The sequence below is a fragment of the Leptosomus discolor genome, chromosome 4, assembly GCF_034619465.1.
Source record: "Leptosomus discolor isolate bLepDis1 chromosome 4, bLepDis1.hap2, whole genome shotgun sequence".
NCBI classification, from domain to species: domain Eukaryota; kingdom Metazoa; phylum Chordata; class Aves; order Leptosomiformes; family Leptosomidae; genus Leptosomus; species Leptosomus discolor.
The window spans coordinates 36182030-36202340 of record NC_141394.1 but is presented as its reverse complement, the minus strand read 5'-3'; the positions used below and the strand labels follow the sequence as shown (position 1 = coordinate 36202340).

At 42.8% G+C, this 20311-nt stretch overlaps 1 protein-coding gene across 5 annotated transcripts in view; it reads right to left on the bottom strand.

Annotated features, from left to right (window-relative positions):
• The window catches only part of VEGFC (vascular endothelial growth factor C), an 82493-nt gene extending 64934 nt beyond the window's left edge, over positions 1-17559 (bottom strand). For 2 of the 5 annotated variants that reach the window (XM_086464244.1, XM_086464243.1), the window contains exon 1: positions 17416-17559. In XM_086464244.1, the coding sequence (XP_086320370.1) occupies positions 17416-17559 (144 nt within the window). Of the gene's footprint in view, positions 1-7334; positions 7371-7622; positions 7628-11982; positions 11992-17415 lie in introns of those variants that run through there. The other 3 variants (XM_086464242.1, XM_086464247.1, XM_086464246.1) reach the window with 3 other exon arrangements.
• Positions 17560-20311: the final 2752 nt, after the last annotated feature.

Genomic DNA, 20311 nt, shown 5'->3' with positions numbered 1-20311 from the left:
ATTAAAATAGTGCAACCTCCTCAATGAAGATTTGTAGCATCTTAAACTGACAGGGAAATATGATCTGGAGTGATAGAGAAGAGAAAGAAAAAAGGGAGCGTGCCTCAGGGGCATGCTTTATCATCTTTAGCAAAATTTGCCCAACAAATAAGCATTACAGCTTATGAACTTCCAGTACAGATTTTGGCAGATTACTCTGCTAAAACACAAAAAGGTTTAAGGAATGTTCCGTACACATTCCCTGAAGCTGCTAAACAAGACTTGCTGTGCAGCTATAGCTCTGGTCTGCAGCAGGTCATGAAGCAACAGCAGTGTGGTTTATCTTCCTTGTACTTTCAGGGATTCCAGAGCAGAGAGCTAAAAAGGAGAAAACTGAGTGTAGAGGAAAAGAAAGCAGAAAAAGGCCATCTGCTCTGAGAAGAAAATGAGAAAAAAAAAAAAAAAAGAGGGACACCGAGAGAAGAGTCTGCAGCTGAAAATTGGATCTCAGGTAAGAGTGGGAGAAGCAGGAAAAGGAAGCTGTGATCTGAATCTAGTGAGGGAGATGAGGGAGAGAGGGACACTGAAGAGGGAACTTGAGTTGGCGCTGAATTTGCTATGCAGAGACAAAAAGCCAAAGGAATCAGAGCTGTGACAGCCAGGTGCAACTTTGTTGCATTTATTTGCATGAGAAATAGCAATTAAAGGTTAGGATGATGGGTATGGAGAAGGGAAGGAAGAGATCAAATCATTTCAGTTTAATGCAGAGAGGAAGCAATTAGTAAAGAAAGATACAAGGAACTAGAGGTAGATTTAAAATATAGGAGCTGCTCAAGAACACAGGTGAAAGACAGAAGCCTAAAGGTACAGGCTGCTTCCTCCCTCGGCTATTTTGGTATTTACACAATGCTGCCTTGAATGGGAAAACAACACCCAAAAAAGCCACCACATCTTAAGATACGGGGTTCCATCTCTTCAACTGGATCAGTTTCCCTACAAATTCACAGCTTTTAAATTAGGTTCAGCATGGCTAGCATGAGCTGCGGTAAGAGAGGTGGAAGCACTTAGGCTGGTGCTGCTTACTGCCTCCCCATACCGAGCCCCATTCAGTCAAGCAGACGAACAGGTTAAATAAGGAGGATGGAGCTGGCTGGGATGTGGAGTGACAGTGAGGAGCAGATAAGGGAAAAGGCAGCACTCATGACACTTTGGGAAACTGGCTGTGCAGGCCCATGCCCACTCAAGACTGGACTTGGACAATACAACTGTGGACATTTTTGTTGACCTTTTCAACGTCCCTGACCATCAGGCAACTCCAAAGAGTATTACAAGAACATCACATAAAAAGGCAGTTTTAAACTCTAGCACTCCTGAAGTCTTGCTTTTTATTGAAGTAGCAAACTGTAGTGTATATATCCATATACTACATACATTTATGGTTGCTATGCCTGTCAATACTACTAAATTTATCTTGGCTCCAAGCTAGCGTATAATTTATGTGGAATGACAGCAAAATATTGATTGTAAATCTTCATATCATAGCAAGAAAAAGGTTTCCAAGACAGTGAAATTGTCTCACTGAAAGTCCAAGTAGAAGGTAAACAATATTTGTTTATATGTCCTTCTATTAGTTTAATAGGGATCACAATCACTTTAATTACAGTGCTTCTATAGAAATCATTATGGACAACTACCTCCATTCAACATTAACACAAATAATAACCCACCAAGGGATGGGATTCCAAGCTGTCAACAAAAGTTTAGCTGCTCCTGAACTGCATGGATTTTGTCGCAATAATTAACCTGTTTACAGCTATATCAACCAGATCATCCTCTTGCTACATAGAACACTCCCACAGTATTATCTAATCACAAAGAAAACAGAGTTGGGGCTTAATAGTTGATCCTGGGCCACCTTCTGCAGGAAAATGTAGATGACTAGTTAAATTAGCAACGCGGTCCAGTATTACCAACCCTTCACTTTAATATTACTGAATTTTATATGTATATAAGAAGAAAAAGAAAAGCATAAAAAGCAAAAGTAGTTTGCTTAATAAGACTTACATAAACACCCTCATTACTTGCAAGTATGGAATGAAAAAGACACTTTTATTGGAATAAACTGTTCACATCGACAGTCACAGTTCATGAGGATGTGTTTGTGAGGAGGTAACATACCCACAGAAAAATCTCTGCAACCAGGTACGCGATTACTCCTAATTAATTTCGCTACACAGCAAAGCAAGATCAGTCACTAGAAGTGATTCACTTAAAATGTTTTACTTAACATTTAGAAGTACCCATAAGTAAACTTACTCCAGCATAAACCTGTGCTGCTACCAAAAGGAGTACCCTTGTCTTACCTCCCCCGTACCTGCTTTTCCAACACCTGTAGAGGGACAAGTAAGAACTAGGGGAACAGGGACAGGCTTCTGGCTGGAGCACCCCTTCTGTCAAATTTATGCTACAAGTACAGCCTTATTTACCACAGCCCAGATGCAATGCAATAACTTCTTATTTGTATACCCTGCCTTCTTCAACTACTATGGCTGGACCCAAAAAGGTATGACCAATTACACCTTTACATCGGTGTTGCTTAGAGCAGCATAATTATACTAGAAAATTAATTTATTGCAGACAACTCAAAACCACTGCAATTTCAGTAACAACAACAACAAAGTCATTTGTCCTTCTCAGGTACAGTTCTGCCAGAGTTTGGAATGAAATAAAGTGCCCTCAAACAGGGTGGTAGAAATTTCTCACACTGTTCTTATTATCACTGAGTAAAGCCAGAGGTTGTGGAGTTTTCTTGTTTATTTTTTGGTTTTTTTTTCCAACTTCCTAGAAGACTTTGAAGCCAATACTGCAGTCCAGCTAAAGCATTTCCATTTCTGAGTATCAGGATGCTGGCTGTAAAATAATTCTGATTTTATGAAAGGACATAATTCTTAAGCAGAGCATAAGAGTAGTTCTACCATAAATTTAGCCAGTTTAATGATTACCAAAATGAGCATTTATTAAATCCATTTTTCTTTCAAGATTGCTACTCAGCTATCAGTGCAAATTTTATAAGATAAGAAATTAATTCCACATCTTAGTAAGACTTTGCATTTACTTTAAATTCCTCAACACTGCACTGACTCATAAAATAAAAGGGAAAATCCCATTCTAATGAAACCAGTTGGCTAATGAACACACTCTGCTCTGGCTCAGAGTAAGCTTTCTTTTTAATAGCTTCCTCATTAGGCAGTTGAAAAGTTAAAAAACATACAGTGATTATAAAAATGTAAGTCTTTACAAAAGCACGTGTTAAACAGCCTGTAAGTTAGGGGCTGTATGACAATTCATGTAACAGGGATTTTTCGGAATTCATTGTGCGTGTTATTTATGGAGGGGAAGATAATAAAATCAAAGATAAATACAGTTTTCACAGTTGTAATAAAGAATATGAAGAATAACAGTTAATTCAATAGGAGAGCACAAACATGGAACAAATCTTTAGACAAAAAAACCCTGATGATTATCCAAGAGAACTTTCATTTTATTCAATATATCACTTGTTAGATAATATCTCAGAGATCATAATAAGGATGTAAACATACATGCCTCAGATGGACCGTTAGCAAGATGCACAAATTCCTCAGATAGAGCAGCACATGGTAATTCTCTAGTGACGCAGAGGAAAGAAGAGGAAAGATGTCCCAACACCACAAAGAAAAAGGAACAATGAATGCAAGGAGGAAAAAAGCCACACAACTCCAAACCTTAGTTGACAATTTTCTTCAGGAGAAGACAGAAGTTTCTAAGAGAGTAATGCTAGATGTCTGCTAAAGCTCACATTATACAATCCTTATCTGAAGAGTTTCGCTTCATTCCCTTATCTTCTCCCTCCTCCTTGAAGAGGAAAGGGAATGAAGGGAAATTCGTGACCCAACTGTTTAGGACCCAACTCCACCATCTTCTTCTAAATACTCCTGCAACTCCTCCCATATTTTTCTATTGAGTAGGACACCGAGAGCACGTCAGGATCTCCTGGTTTAACGCTATACTTGGCACTGCACTTGTGTTCGCCAAGTGGCATTTGGAAGATGGAATTTCCTACAAACAAATCCATAATAAGGGTTCCAGGCACCATAAGCATCCCAAAAGAGCTACAGATTTTGATTCTGACCTATAGGGAAAATACTGCCCAAAGCTGTGTGCCCACAGGCAGACAGCAACTGAAGAGACACCATACACGTAATAAAAAGTCTAACAATGGAAATAAAATCAGCCTCTTAGCAAAGGGGGTGGGGGAAATGTGACATTGGACTCAGTCCCTGGGACTGGCCAAAATATAAACCACACATTTGTGTTTGATTGAAATATAGCATGAAAGAATTAAATGACACATTTATGCTTCTTCTTTAGTACGGTCTTTGAAAATTTCAGGACATATATCCCAGATCCCACAATAAACATCAAATTTTATTTCCTAAGTGCAGAAAATAACTTTTGTGCCTGTGTAACACACAAGACTGAAAGAAGAGAGAAGAATATTAACTGTAGAATGAGTCTTTACAGATTCTGCAGGTCATCAAAATCAAAGAACCTCCACTGCACCCAAGCTGGCACTGTCCTGGTAAGAAGTAGTTCACGATCTACTAACTGCTCATGGCATCTTCAGTATGAAACTAGACAAATCAATGGACAAGACGTCCATAAACAAATACTGAAGGGAACAGGCAGGGGCAGGTCTTCTAACACCCTCAGTCAAACAACTGTGGATGTTAGGAGGTATGAGGGGAGTGAACTGCAGAAAGCGACTAAGCCCAAATGCTCTAAAACAGAACAGCATGTGTTGCTGAGACTGAGAGGCCAAACACTTGTCTAGACAGACCATTAGTCTGCCCCAGTGAGGCATTTCTTTTATTCTTACGCTTTAAGCTAGGCTTGACATGTATCTAAAAATTTGCAAGAGTGGGTAGGTTCCTGATAAATTTGCTTAGTCATATGCACCTAGTTAGTGCACATAACCAAGCTGTCACAAATCTTGCCTGACAGTAACATCTTACTGTTAACAGGTATAAACAACCCTTGCAAGATTGCTGGCATATTTCATGGACTACTTTGAAAGCACATCTCACTTCTTAAAAAAAAAAAAGTCATTAAGGACATTAAATATACAGCTCATGGTTTATAACTCAGAAGATAGCTAATCCCATTAAATCTTTCCCTGTGCACATGTGGCAGGCAGAAAAACACATTTAAAGCATAATGAACACAGGTTAAATAATCATACATCACCTTGAAACAGGCCTCTAAGAACAGCTTTTACATTAATTTTGAGGAAGTCGTAATAACTATGAAATGCCTTCCCCCATCCAGTTCTTCAGTGCAAATATGGGTAGTTCTTTAAAAGAGGCATTTTAAACATACTTATGTCTGACATGTTATAAAGAAACCTCTCCAATCAAGACATACTTTTAAAATAAATATGTAAGAGGGATTATTAGGAAAGAGAAAAAAATATCATTGTGTCCCTACACACATCTGTGGTGTCCCACATCTGGAACCCTGTGTGCACTTGTGGCTCTCCCCTCTCCTTGTTCTGCAGTCTTAAAGAGAATTAAGATAGCTATGAAGTCAGATGATCAAAGGTAAGGAACAGCTTCATTACAAAAAGCAGGTTACATAAGTGAAGGATCTTTAGCCTGAAAAAGAAAAACGGAGGGGGGGACTCAATAAAACCACAAGGAGCATAGACAGAATTATTCCCTGCCTTGGCCAGGACAAGGACTGGGAAAGTTTCATACATAAAATAGCAGGTGTCAGGCTCAAGACAAGTAAAAGGAATGGTCCTTTCAGTTTCGGGGCTTGGCTTTTTTGAGGTTTGGTTTTGGGTTTGTTTGGTTGGTGGTTTGTTTGTTTGTTTGTTTGTTTGTTTGTTTAATTTACTATTCTACATATTAATCAGAACATCCACTCAAAACCAGATTTCTTGATACAGAAAGGTGTTGATGTCAGAAGCTTCTGTTGGCTCGATAAGCACCTGGATAACATGTAGGAGAAAACTGAACTGAAAGCTATTAAATAAAAGAAAAAATAATCCCCACCACACATCATTTACGGCAAGGAAGTCTACTAGCTGCCCTGCTGCCAACAGCCTGCAAGCATGTTTCCATTTCTTTGCTCAGAAGGAGGTTGTCAAGCAGGTCCTGTAATTTGGCAGGGCCTTGGATGGTAAGGTCCTAAATAAAAACAAAGAATTCCAGCCGAAAAACCTAACAGGTACTAGAACAGCCAGAAAGAGTGGCTGTAGCCAGGTGCGTGTTGCCATGCTTGCCCTTTCACTACAAAAAAACATGATGAGCCTGGGGACCCTGTGAACATCCAATGCCTGCTGTTGGGCTTTCCATCTGAAGTCCCCAGCTGGACAAGGAATAAGCAGCAGGTACACACCCACACACCAGGGTTTCAGGGCTTCTCCTGAACAGGGTCTGTGCGACACAAAGGTGAAGAAACAAAGCAAGCAGAGTACAAATCTCCCAAGCTGTTTCCATGACATGGTTTGGGGACAAATCAGCTGGATATCACACAACAAGGTTCCCATAGGGGAATTAAGCAGGGCATCTCACAGGCCAGAGGATAAAAAAGAAACTTTTGGGGGCCAGGACTCAGCAGGCACTGTCCTCTTGCAGGAAGAGACATGCCCATGGCCAAAGCTCAGCCTTCACCTGGAAGGAACCAGGGAGAAGGGGGTGTGTGGGGGGGAAGACATGACAAGATTGTTCCTCATTGTGTGCTGTGCATGAGGTTTCCAACATCACTCTCCAAGTCATCCTCTGCCACATCAGTAGGGCACATTGTGCGTGTTTAGTGGCTGTGCAGCAGGGGCTGCCCAACAAGATTGCCAATGTTGGATACTGTTGAAAATGGCATACAGGGGCTAACCAGGCATTTTGTCTGACAAGGTACAGCCATTCTCCTACTCCTATGTGACTTCAATACTCAAAATAAATACCATAAGACAAGTAATCATGGAGTAAAGCAGCAACTTAGGGGCTCAAGGGAAAAATACAGATCATCCATCTGTCATAAGAGACGAGGATTTGAAAATTTCATTAAGTTTCTGAAACTGTTAGCTAAGATATTCAGATTTTTACTACAACAAAGAGTTTTTTTATGCTATTAATCCAGATTAGTAATGACTGTTCAGTTTAGTTTGCTTAACTCTTTAGTTCTACCTGATGCAATAGAACAGCCTAATTCTTCCTTCCTTTGAAGCATGGTCCTGCCCTCTAAATATCCTTCACTGTTCCTTCCCCTACTTCCTGCTCCAAGATCATGATCCAATGTGCCTTGTACTGCCTTACCAGCCTGCCCACAGATATTTCAGAAAGGAAAGTACTCAGAACTCCTCTACAGCTCTTCTTTCATTTGCTTTTAGTGATTTGATCACCTGCTGGCCCAGCCGCCTAGAAGGAAAAAAAAAAAAAAGAAGCAGGGTTCTCATTAATCTTAAAGATCCTCATAATTTTCACAGTTGATGATCAGAGAGAAACAGGCAGCTCTTCTTGGGTAAGAAAAATACAAGCATTTTTTCAGGCATCACTTTCCACACCCTTTAGTTGTACAGGCTGCATTTACTTTGACTTGAGCACTTGGTCTTGGAGGGAACCATAACTGCAGGGACAACCCTTTATCAACCAATTTGCCACTGTAAGGCAGTGTGATCTCAGTCCAAGTCCAGACTGCTCATCAAACCCACCTCCCCCAGTACATGCACAATGAATCCCCTCCTAAGAGGGGTCCAGACAATTTCACGTGCCCAGTACTATTAACGTGGCATTACTGGCAGGCGGAAGAAATTGCACTGAGACAGAAAGGAGCTGCCTACTTACTGGGCTCTGCAGAGCCACAAGAGGAGCCCAGACCTCTCCAAACTGTGTGTTCAAAAAAAGCACATTCTCATGTCTCAGGATGCACCTGGGAACACAAGGCAGAAGGCACAAACTCAGCATCACTAACATTCCAGCAAGCGAGCAAGGAGACCCTTGAAGAGTTTGATTTTGAGCCTAACCTCTGGGCTTCTGCTGTCTGGCAGTTTAGATGAAACCTCTGTGAAAAGCCATGGAACTTTACAAAGTAGACAGGCCAAAACCCACCATATTCAGTCATGCCAATCGGATATTTAGCAGCTGTTAACCTTTTCCTGAAAGCTATGCCCTATGGCTGGCATGACAGGGTTCTCTGTATTTTTAAACGAATCAACATTTTGCTCTTCTCTCGCCAGCCAGAAACACACTCAACTGAAAAGACAAAATAATTCTCCATTGCTGTCTTCCTTCCTAGAAAAAACACTTCTCCATGTTTACTGAATCTAGTGTGATTCAACAGTGCAAGCCTACTGATTATTAACAAGATTGTCTTGTTTCCTCCAAATCACAGAATATCTCAATATTAATGATATAAAGGAAATAAAATTAAAAAAAAAATCCTTATAGGAAAGAGATATTGAAATCTTAACATGAGTACCTTGACATACATGAATAAAATGAAATTAAGTAAAAGCCCAGGGAGGTTGTCAAGTCTCCTTCCTTGGAGATATTCAAAACCCACCTGGATGCAGTGCTGTGTGACCTGCTGTAGGTGAACCTGCTTTAGCAGGTGGGTTGGACTACATGATCTCCAGAGGTCCCTTCCAACCCCCACCATGCTGTGAGTCTGTGATATGTTTGTACCACAGCAGCACTCTGCCTGTTATGCAAGATTTGCTGGGGAGTGGGTGGGGTGAAGAGGAAGTTGTAGGCTCTGTTTTAATTTGGAAACATCTGTCCCCTAGGCAAGGGACAAACGTCAGTAAGGCACTACCTTGCAAGTTTATTTCTTAGTTTCCTAGTCAATTACACTGCTAATCTAACCATAAGTAGCAATTCTATAAAAATGATATATACAGCCTCCATCAAGAGTCTTGGTACTATTACATTTACAGGTAAAGTTTGTTTCTGTCAAGTGTATCTGCAGCCAGTTACAAACATACATAATTGGAATGACTGAAGTTACATAACTTTCCTTTTCTGCATTATTTCTAAGAACAAACAGTAGCAATGGTGTTCTCTATGTAACAGTGAGCATGAAAATAAGCAGAGATTTTATCCTCAGCAGTACACCAAATAATGAAAAATCCTTTTAGGGGCACAAAATACAAACAATTTCTTTCGCTTCCAGTGATACCTACTTTCATGGTATCCTCCTAGTCTCCAATTCACAGCAACCACAAAGCTGTCACATAGTTTGCAATACTTTGCAGTTGTTAGCCAAGAAGAACGACAGGTCAAGACTGTAGTGAATTCTCAGAGCTCCAAAGGCAACATTTTCAAAGAAAATAGATTGTTAAAAAAACCCCAAACAAACACTCAAAATTACTTCATAGAATCATAGAATGGGTTGGGTTGGAAGGGACCTTAGACACCATCCAGTTCCAACATCCCTGCCATGGGCAGGGACACCTCCCACTAGACCACGTTGCTCAAAGCCCCATCCAACCTGGCCTTGAACACTGCCAGGGAGGGGGCAGCCACAACTTCTCTGGGCAACCTGTTCTAGTGTCCACTTCCAACACCTGTGGCAAGAAATGCTCTCCTTTTTTTTCTTAAGGAACAGCTTTTTTACAAAGCTGTTCAAGGAAGCTTTTCCTTACAGTTTTCTTCACTTCTCAGGCTTTCCTTATGTTTTAAACTCTCCAGAATTTTTTTCTTTCCCCATGTTAAGCTTCTTTAATACGCATAAAACACAAAGTGAGACCACCCACATTGACAGTTCCTGGAGCTCAACATTGTTTGAGCACTTTCAAGTGCAGGTAAGTGTGAACCCAAGACCACAGATCCCAGTCCTGGTACTTGAGAGCTCCATTAATAGGAGAACAGGTTCACAGCATTGACCATTTGGCCTCGCTCTGGGTCAGAGGGGTCCCAGAGAAGGGAACTCATGCATCCCAACCTCACGCTGCTTCCTCAGCAAGAATCCCATAAGATCAGGAATTCAGTCAGTAAAGGAGGAACGTGGATCCTACCATCTGTAGACAGTGCACCTCAAAACACGTCTACCAGCTTTTCTACATGTGATTGTGTATATAGATCCCATACTTGCAGAGTAACAAGCATTAGCCACCTATTTGGAAAGGGGTGAACAGCCCTTACTGGAATCATAATACAGCCCTGCTAAAATTAGTTTTTGACCTGGAAGAAATAAGCAACTCATCCTCTAAAACTGCTGCTCTTTGTCTCTCTAACAAGACTGTTCCTTGAGCACACTGCAAAGGTTACTTACCAGCTCTATCTCTCTTAGCCAATTTGAAACAAAACAACCCACAAAACAAACAAACAAAACGCCAAAACGTTTCATTGTCCACACAAACACCAGTAAGTAGACAGCAGCTAACATATGAAGCTTCACTTGGCCAGTTTTTCTCTTGGCTCTAAATATGGTAACTGATGCAGCAAGTACATTCTGTATAGGCAGAGCAGTCCACCACAAATACATTTGGTCTGCTGAATTCTGCAGTTGAAGAAAGCTGAAGGACAAGTGTAGTTTTGCTGCTTCTGAACAATCTCTAATAGAATAGAATATTTCATTTGGAAAGGACCTACAACGATTATTAGTCTAACTGCCTGACCACTTCAGGGCTGATCAAAAGTTAAAGCATTATCTGAATGCCTCAAACACTGACAGGCTTGGGGCATCGACCACCTCTCTAGGAAGCCTGTTCCAGTGTTTGGCCACCCTCTCAGTAAAGAAGCACTTCCTAATGTCCAGTCTAAACCTCCCCTGGTGCAGCTTTGAACCATTCCCACTGGATTACACGGAGAAGAGCTCAGCACCTCCCTCTCCACATCCCCTCCTCAGGAAGCTGTAGAGAGCAATGAAGTCACCCCTCAGCCTCCTTTTCTCCAAACGAGACAAGCCCAAAGTCCTCAAGCCTCTCCTCACAGGACATGCCTTCCAGCCCTTTCACCAGCCTTGTTGCCCTCCTCTGGACACATTCAAGGACCTTCACACCCTTCTTAATCTGTGGTTCCCAGAACTGCACACAGGACTCGAGGTGAGGCCGCACCAACACTGAGTACAGCAGTATAGTAGGATATCTATTGTTTCTGACAATGTTCGTAAGTCCTGGAAATTTTCACACCTGCATGTGGGGGGTTTGGGGGGTTGCTACAGATCTACTTTGGGAAAAAATGAGGAAATAACCAAATGCTGCATCTGTTCCCAGAAGCAATCCCTTCTGCTGAATTCCTCTCTCCTCTCCCTCTCTCTCAACGGAGCTCAGTTCTTGGATAAGGAAAGTCAAAGAATTAAACCATTTAACGGTGTAAAGGATTTTGGTCTAGATGATATCCGATTCCTGAAATTACTTATTCACAATGCTGCCACACACAGGTATGAGTAACACAGCAGACGCCACACCTGTGACACCAGACAGAAACACCTGCATCTCCTGCTCCCCAGAAGCCTTCTAGTGTCTTCCAAGACTTGTCCAGTTCTTTGCCAGTATTTGCCCTTGTTCAGGATAAAAAGTGTTACTCTATTCAATAAGGAACAGGATGTGAAACACCTTCAACAGTTTTTAAGCTGTATCCTCAAGGTCAGACTATTTGTAAATCTTCACCAAGCAAGTGAAGCCACTATGGAGTGCTGCAGGGTTCAAGGTGCCGGCAGTATCAGATAGTTAATGTCATTAACTTCCCCAAGCTATCATTTTTCAATAAAGTTAACCATAACAAGGATCTCAAAAATTTCCTGCAGAAGATGTGTTGCCTCAGTAACTACATCTAGGAAGATAACATAGTCACCTTAAAACAAGATTCACCCATACTCAGCAAAGACTACAATATAGCCAAAACATATCAACTACAACATTTTTTCCCCGCTTCAGTTATCAGATGTTTTTCCTATGTTTTCTCATCCTTCCCCAAAGAACATCATTCTTCTTAATTACTTTGCTAAACAGAAGCATCTTACCAAAACACTCATTCACTCCACTTGCAATTTCAGTCTCTAAATATTCGTACGGGGTTACAGCCATCTTAGACAAGTCAGGACATGTCAAAAGAAAAAAAAAAAAAACAAATTACTACAGAGCTACAGGGACTGATTTACAAGTATTACAATGGAAGAGTAGAAGAATAAATGACTTGCAGTTCAGCTATTTCCTAACTAACATCTGAAATGCAACAAAGAGGGGGAAAATACAGTAACAGATAAATATTAAGTAACCAGAAAAACTTCTGGTGACAGATAAACACAAAGCAAGAAAAATAAGTTGACAAATTCATATACAATAGGAATTTAACAAACAATCCCCCATGGTCCCCCTAAGCTATCAATGTTTTAAATTAAAATTCTGTTGCAATTCATGCAGCCATTATAGCCTTTGAAGCAGACATACATGGAGGGGAACCTGGTATTACATATCACTCAGGTTAGAAGGTGAAATTAGGGAGAAAAAAAAAAAAAAGAGAGACACAGAATGTTTATAATACATAATGAAAATAACCATACCTATCCTGACTCACTAAACAAAATCCAATACCTTACCAAACAAAACTCTTAAGAAGCAACTTGAGACTACAAAAGAGCTAACATCCTTCAAATAACAACCTTGCTTGGAATTTCTTATAATTCATTCTACAAACAGCTGTAGCATATTTTTTACATTAAACAAGGATTTTAAACTTGATAGGATACCAGTCTGACTGCAGTTGGATTCCCTTTGTTCCAAACATTTTGTTTTAATGAATCATTGACCACATTCAAAAAAGCAGCAGCTGAACACCAGGTTCTAGACAGACTTCCTATCCTGGATGCAGGGCATCAATGGGAGAAGATTATTACCATCACTCTCCGCTACAACAGCCTGAAGAACATGTCCTGGTCTGTTTTCACTAAAATAAGTGGGCACACACCCTTGAGGAAGAGACCAGAGTTTAAACACACACTGAACCTATGTGAGTGTAAAAATAGTATTTTTGATGGGATGTTTCTGTATGCCTCCAAACACTGCAATTAGTTAAAGTGATCCCCAAAGCTTTTTTAGTACCTTCAGAAGTGCGCTATTTGTCAGCAGCAATCCCGTGAAGTCCCTCACGGGCACACAAGTGTGCTTACACAAGATACCCAGAAATGCATATACCAAGAACTAGAAAGTGCCATGAGCTCTTAAAGCTTAGTATTGCACTCTACTCACACAAAAGATAAGGCTAAGGTTTAATAATTAGGTTCGCAGAAGTGTTGCTCAGTCTTCATAATAGGTCCTATTATATTACTCATGTTCATCCCTTTGTATCCGATACAAATCATGCATCTAAAGAAAGACAGTGCCTTTCGGTGTGTGCACGTGTCTGAAAAAAGACAGTGGCTACACACACAAAAAAGGAAGGTGCAGCAGACAAAATAGCAACAGCAGAGAAAATAACATTCTCTCTACATGCTCAATTTAGCACTGCTTGAGTACTGGGAGTGAGGTTTATGCTTGTTTTCAGAGCAGAAAACCTAGCCTCATCTCTTACCACTGTGTACAACATCACAACACAGAGTATGGCACACTTCATAAACTCAGATTACACCATCAAGATACAATGACAAGAGGAAACCCCAGAAACTGACACACTGCTTTTCCTCACGCTCCCACACTAACAGTATTTAAACTCCACTAGCCATCAACTAGCAGCATTTTATGATTAGGTCAGATTTAAAATAGTAATAATAAAAAGGTATCTCTCAGCTGAGGTAGCATCCAAGACAAATGGAGCTCAAGTAAGCAAGCTATTTTCATTGCAAAAAGCAAATCCCATAATCACAGCACAAAGACTGTTCTGTACCTTATCACTGTCTGTGTAAAAAGGCCCCAATGCCACTTTCAGGGATGCACTCTAGAACAGGCAAATATGTTTTCATTTGTTATTCTAATACAAAACTAAGAATCCTTGTACAAATATATTTTTAAGCCTCTTAAAACCACATGGGACAATTGACTGCTATTGCTTTTGTATAGTTACACAATCCTAGAAGTTTGACTATGCAACAAAATGAAGGTGCAGCTACAGCAAACCCTCCCAGCTGTGTGGCTTCTTTCCAGTCATTGTTACCCTACCACTGTTACCATTGTCATTACCATAATAACCTACTCCTGCTACTGTTACCTTATTACCATTAATGCACTCTAGGTACATGCTACTGTCACACTTTCATTTCAATAACCAAAGTAGTTTAATTCATGCCCAGAATGCCTGTGTAGTCCCTTCAGCTAATTTTGAAACATTCAGCAAACAAAGAATTATTTTATTTATTTATTTATTTAAAATACTTTGCCCTCCCAGGTAGACAGTGTATACTCACCACATGTTCCCAATTCAAAACTACCTAAAGAACAAAAGCCAGAGACTAGGAGTTATTAAAATACTCACAGACAGTACAAGGAGCTAAAGTTTCAAGTCATGGTGTCACATAACTGCTTACCCTCTCCTTGCTGCAGCCGCTGCGAGCATCCTCACTGGGCGGCGGGTCCCTGCCAAATTGCAGGAGCTCCGGGGAGGAGAAGGGCCTATTTCCTCGGTCCCAACTTAAGCAGAGAGAGAACTGAAATGCCAGGTAGTCTCCCTCAGCAGGCCACCCAGATGGAGAGAGGGAGCCGGGACTGACCTGCCTCCTGCCCTGCTGGGAGAGGCAGGGTGGTCACCTCATTGGGGCAACCCCCCTGTGCTGCAGGAAATCCGAAAGAGGTGATTTACGTGCAGGATTCATTCCCATCCCACTGAGCAGACAGTTCAGCTGAAAAGTATTAATCTGGGCCCCGTAAGCTTGTTAAATAATGAACTTTACCCTTAGGCTGAAAAAAAAAAAAGGGGGGAGGCAGTGCTGCACAAGTTTATCAGTGCCCACTTGCTGCAGAACATGCCCTAGCAAGAGCCATGTATGAAGAACTACTACTATTTATATCTGTAACACTTCCAAGTTGCTAAAGATCTCTAGGAAGAGATTAATGCATAACACTTACCTGCATAAAAAACACAATACCCTTATTTTCTGCCCAGCTTTTCCTCCTGCTGGAGGACCCTCAACTTCATGAATACTCTTCTAAAACTGAAGTTCTTAAAATAGGAGTAATTAGAGAGAAATACATTGTGTAAAGAGTTGACCCAAGAGGCTATACGACCTGCACTTAAGCATCAGTTTAATATGTAGCAGTATTGCATATAGATGGAAAGTAAAAACAGAGGAAGCACAACATCTATGAACACAAACTCAAGTGATGATGCATTTTTCATTGAAGTAAAAAAGTTCAAGCAGATTACTTTTTACTGACAATATAATCATATTTTCCTTGAAACAATTACTTACAGCTTACTTATTTAATCCTTTCATAATTACTTCAGACATTCATCCCAGGAACAAATATGCACAGTACTCACTCAAACAGTTCCAGCAAAAGCAACAAACTCACAACTGAAGACTTCCAACATGACTAAGTCTGCTTGGATCCAGAGTCATTCTCTCTCTCTCTCTCTCTCTCCTACTCACCAGTAGTCAGGCACAAAAACATTTTTCTGTTAACGTAATCGCTTAACACATGCCATCCCACTCACTTCCCAGTCTCTTGACCTTTCTTCCTTTCATTTGCTGACAGTTCCCCTTTTTCCAGGGAGCACTTGCACTTCTACAGAATGCAGTACAGCGGCAGCTCCCACAGATTTTGAGATTTCTTCAGTCAACAGTGTGACTGTCCACAACACGTGCACGGGAACATACAGCATTACTTAGAAGAATATCTTCACTATCAGCTGTTCTACCTCAGCAGTTTAGAGTGTCCAAAATAGGTACCATGCTTCAGTTCCAATTCTTTCTACCTTTTCAACACAAGCTATTCTGAGGCTTTACAACTCAAATGCCAGTTTCACCCAGTAAATAACGGATTTATAGTCGCAGGCTGGAAAGTGTTGAGGTATTTTTACCCTTCACTCAATTCTGCCCTTTTTTTTTATAAATAGTCTAAGTGATAAGAGTGACGAGCTGAACCAATTTTGTGTTCCTATTTTTATATACTTCAGTTTGAAAAATGCTTGATAAACACTTAAGCGATAGGATCACCAATAGCATGTCAGCATTAGAACATTGCAATGTAAGCACCCAGCTGTAATTAAAATATTGTAAGAGAGACCACAGTATATGCAGAGACTACAGTATATGCAGAAGCCTCTTCCATGTAGAATATTATTTGAAAAGCATAAATTCTGTGAAGAACATATGGTCTAAACCAGTTTGAATACCTAAAACAAGTACAGTTAATGTACAGTATCAAAACTTGACTTTCCATCTAGTTACAGTAGAATCTACCAAACCCCTATTCAGTAAAACAAACGGGGTGGTGGTGGGGAAATAATCAGAATATCAGCTTAACTTTTAATCCACACACTTCCGTCCCCGTCCCATACTGAAACGAATAATGAATGAGGTGGGTCACGACTGCTTTCAATAAGTATGTCAGAAATCTTCAAAAGAATAACACAAGAGTAAGAGTTGTTATAATACGCTTATACACACGCTTATACAACCACATACTTTACATCATTTTTATGCATCAGCATACCGGGAACTGCAAAACCACAAGTACCAAAGGTACTCGAATTATACATTACAAAACTTCCTATGCAAACAAAAATTAACGCAGAATTGCAAGTATTTGTGACTGGAATCTGTGAATTTCAGCCCAGCCTTCACCGTGCGCCTGGGCAGAATAAAAATGTTCAGTGTCACCTTACGCCTCCCGACAACCCTGTCACGCAGCAGCAACTCAGCCCGAGTGTCAGTAACTCCGAGAGACTTTTCAACAAACGCAAAGCCTGGGGTTTTGTTGCCATCCTCCCCCCCGCGCGGAGCTGCTCCGCAGAGCGTCTCCCAGCCCGCCCGCCCTCCCTCCCCGGCCCCGCAGGACCCCCGCCGCTTCGCCCGCACCGAGGCGGCTCCCGGTACCTCCGCGACCCGCCTGCGGTGAGCGCCCCGCTGCCCGCCCCGGCACCGAGCGAGGCCCGCGGGGCGCTGCCCTGCGCCAGCCCCACTGCGAACGGCGGGCCCGCGGCCGGGACGGCTCCCCGCCGGGCAGCGCCCGCACCGTGCCGGCAGCAGCAGCGCCCCTGGGCCGCCTCGCCCGATCAGGTGCTTTGCGTTTCTCTATAGATAAAGCTGGTCCCCGGGCAGCCTTCCTTCCAGCAACCCTGAAAACCCAGACTTTTTAACATTTTTTTCCCCCTCCTTAAAACCCCCACTTTTAAAGAATCGCTTAAAAAGGCTTCTCCCAATTATTCTCCTCGGTGGGATTTTCAAGCGGCCCGTCCAATCGGACTCGAGCCACATGCCCAGAGGAGCAAGGTGGCATCTGCAGCGGGGACAGGGGCTTACCTTTGCCTCCCCCGCGTCGGGCTCCTCCTCGTAGTACCCCTGGCCGGACTCGTAGGCGGCGGCGGCGGCCGGCTGCCGGGGTCCCAGGAGCACGGCGCCGGCAGCCAGGCAGCAACCCAGTGAGAGCACCTCCAGCAAGTGCATTGTGCAAAGATGGCAGGGAGGGCGCGGAGCGGGGCCGCGGGGCAATTGGAGGAATGCAGGCGAAATTATGAGGCTCCTTCCCTTCTTCTCCCCTCTCCCTCCCTCCCTCCCTCCCCTCGCAATATCCAAGGCAGTAAAATCCGTAGGATGGAGAAGATGCGGTAGCAGCAGCTCCTAGGCGCCTGCAGGGGAGTTCCCAACTTTCCCAGCCGCTTTGCAAATTCTCACCAAAGTTAGCCGGAGTTTGCCAGGTAAAAAACCCACCAGGAAACCGGACATCCGAGGCTGCGCTCGCTCAGGAGCAGGGGAGGTGGTAAGCGCAGAGAGGAGGAGAAGGAGGAGGGAAGGGAGGAGTGAGAAAGAGCGAGCGGCAGAGCGGGACCGAGCGGCCGGTCGCAGCCGGGGAGCTCCCTTCGCCGTCCTGCGCGGGCCGGGCCTGGGGGATCCCGCTCCGCGCCGCTCCGCCCGCCGCGGAGGTCTGTCCGGCCGCCTGTCAGCGGCAACGCGGCCGGCGGGTGCGCGGCGCCTGGGGCTGCGCGGCGGCGGCGGCAGGGGCCGCGCATGGCGAAAGCGCCCTCTGCCTGCGCCGCCGGGCGGCGAGAGGGGCCGGCGGCGGCGGCGGCCTTCCTCCTCCTCCTCCTCCGCTGCGGCGCCGCCTGCCGCCGGCGCTGCGCTGGCGCCCCCGGGGATCGGATCCTCCCCGCACCGCGGGGAAGAGGCCGCCCGGGGCGCAGCGCGGCTGTGCCGGGCGGGGGAGGCGAGCAGGCCCCAAGCTCCCCTGCACAGCCCGGAGGGGCACAGGCGGTGCCGCAGGGCCGGTCTTGTCCCGCCCCGAGCCTCGGCCCCCAAGACGATGCAGCCCGCTGTAGGTGCCAGCCCCGAGGGGAAAGCAAAGTGCCCGGCTCGTTTCATGGGGCTCTGAAACCAAGGGATGGGCTTGGGTAAAACGCAGACAGAGAAATCACGCAAGAAAATTTCTCTTAATCCTTGTTGAGCAGCGACAGCAGCTTCACTTGAGAGAGGATGCAGCTTTTTTTTTGATTGGGGAGAAAAAGATTTTGCAGTGTTAGACTTACATAGTGAGTACCACATGTATTTGTAGCCTTCCTATCAATGACATCTTGCAGCTGTCTTTGAACAAGAGTTACACCCGATTCAGAGCCCTAAATAAAAAGTATGGATACTACATTCCAGTTACACTGTGATTGAAAGAGTCATACAGTAAAATCAAAACAGATTGCACACTGCTACAGAGTAACACACTGCCTGCTCAAATCTCAGCCATGCAAAAGGAAAAAAAGAATTGTATTCCCTGTACTTTGGCTTGATGTGAACAGCATTATTGAACCTCGTGTAAATATTTAGAAAGCTTTTCAAATTGTTCTGCATCACTTTTATACACCTTTTTAATAACAAGATTGTATGGGAATGAACTGTGGGGGCAGATCCCTGACTGCCTCGGCTGGATGCTGGCAGCCTGCTCGTGTTACACTGCTCTTATTCTTCGGGAATCCCATTATGTAACTATTCAGGGAACAACATTCTGGGGGTTACGCATAAAGGCATCTCTAGCAGGCCTTTAAGTACCTCCTGTTCTTTTTATTTATTTATTACTTATCATTTTCAAGATGGCATTTCAGCTTGCTGCTACACAAATTACTTTGATGCTAGGAAACAATCACTTCACTTGCAGTCAGAATGAAATCTAAAGTTTAAACAGAGCTGCATTTAAAAGGTTTTGTAGTTACTAGAAAGTTATTAAAGCAGTAACAATTTTTTTAACATCTTCACAACACAGTAAAGCAATGAAGCAAAGATAGTGGTAGAAGTTAAGCAGAATAGCTATGAAGATATAGTATACATAAATTAAGAAGCCTGTTGTTCTTCAGTGGACCCTTACGGTGCTGTGGATCAAAGCAGAGGATTAAAGCCTAAAAAGAGGATGCAAACCCCATATAAGGGTGTTACTGGTTTGAATTTAAACATGTTAAAATCTCTCAGAAACACTGCAGGCTGGTGTAGAATGCAAGTTCTTTTGCAGCACGTTAATAAAACCCACATGACAAATCAGGCACAGATAATACTAATTTCAATAACTGAGTGCCACGCAAGGAGCGCTGCCCCATAACTAAATCACAAAACAGGATGGAACATACTGCTCCCACTGTGCCATCATAATATCAGCTGGCTTCATTATTTATTTCCCCAGCACTTTCATTCTGTCCCTGTGCGCCCCCTGCAATTCATAGAATGTCCATCACGGGATCAAAGGCTTTGATGCAAGAGGGAGTTTCCACCAACTGCCCTGTATAGCAAGTTTAACGCCTCAGAATTGAGAGCTGGTAATCGTAGTCATAGTGCCTCGAGTCACAGCTAATCATAAGGTTTCTTTTAAAAGAAAGTAGTTGAAATTATGATACTTTATATCTTCTGTTTACAAACAAATAAATATTCCATTGGCTCTGGGACACTAAGATTTTCCTCAATTCAGGCTGTATTTCTTTCCATCCTGTAAAAGATGGCTAATTTAAAGGTTTACTGATTTAATAATATTTTATCCTTTCTTCAGCACTTGATGATTAATATTCCTCCTCTTGCCTTCAAATTAAGCAGAAATCAGCCTACAGGACCAATTTCTAAGTGGCAGTCAGTACACTGACATAGAACTGACCTTATAAACACGAATGAGTGAAGAGATGTCCCTAACAGCATACAGATACAGGTCTAGGTCTTGCCCTGTTATGTTTCAATG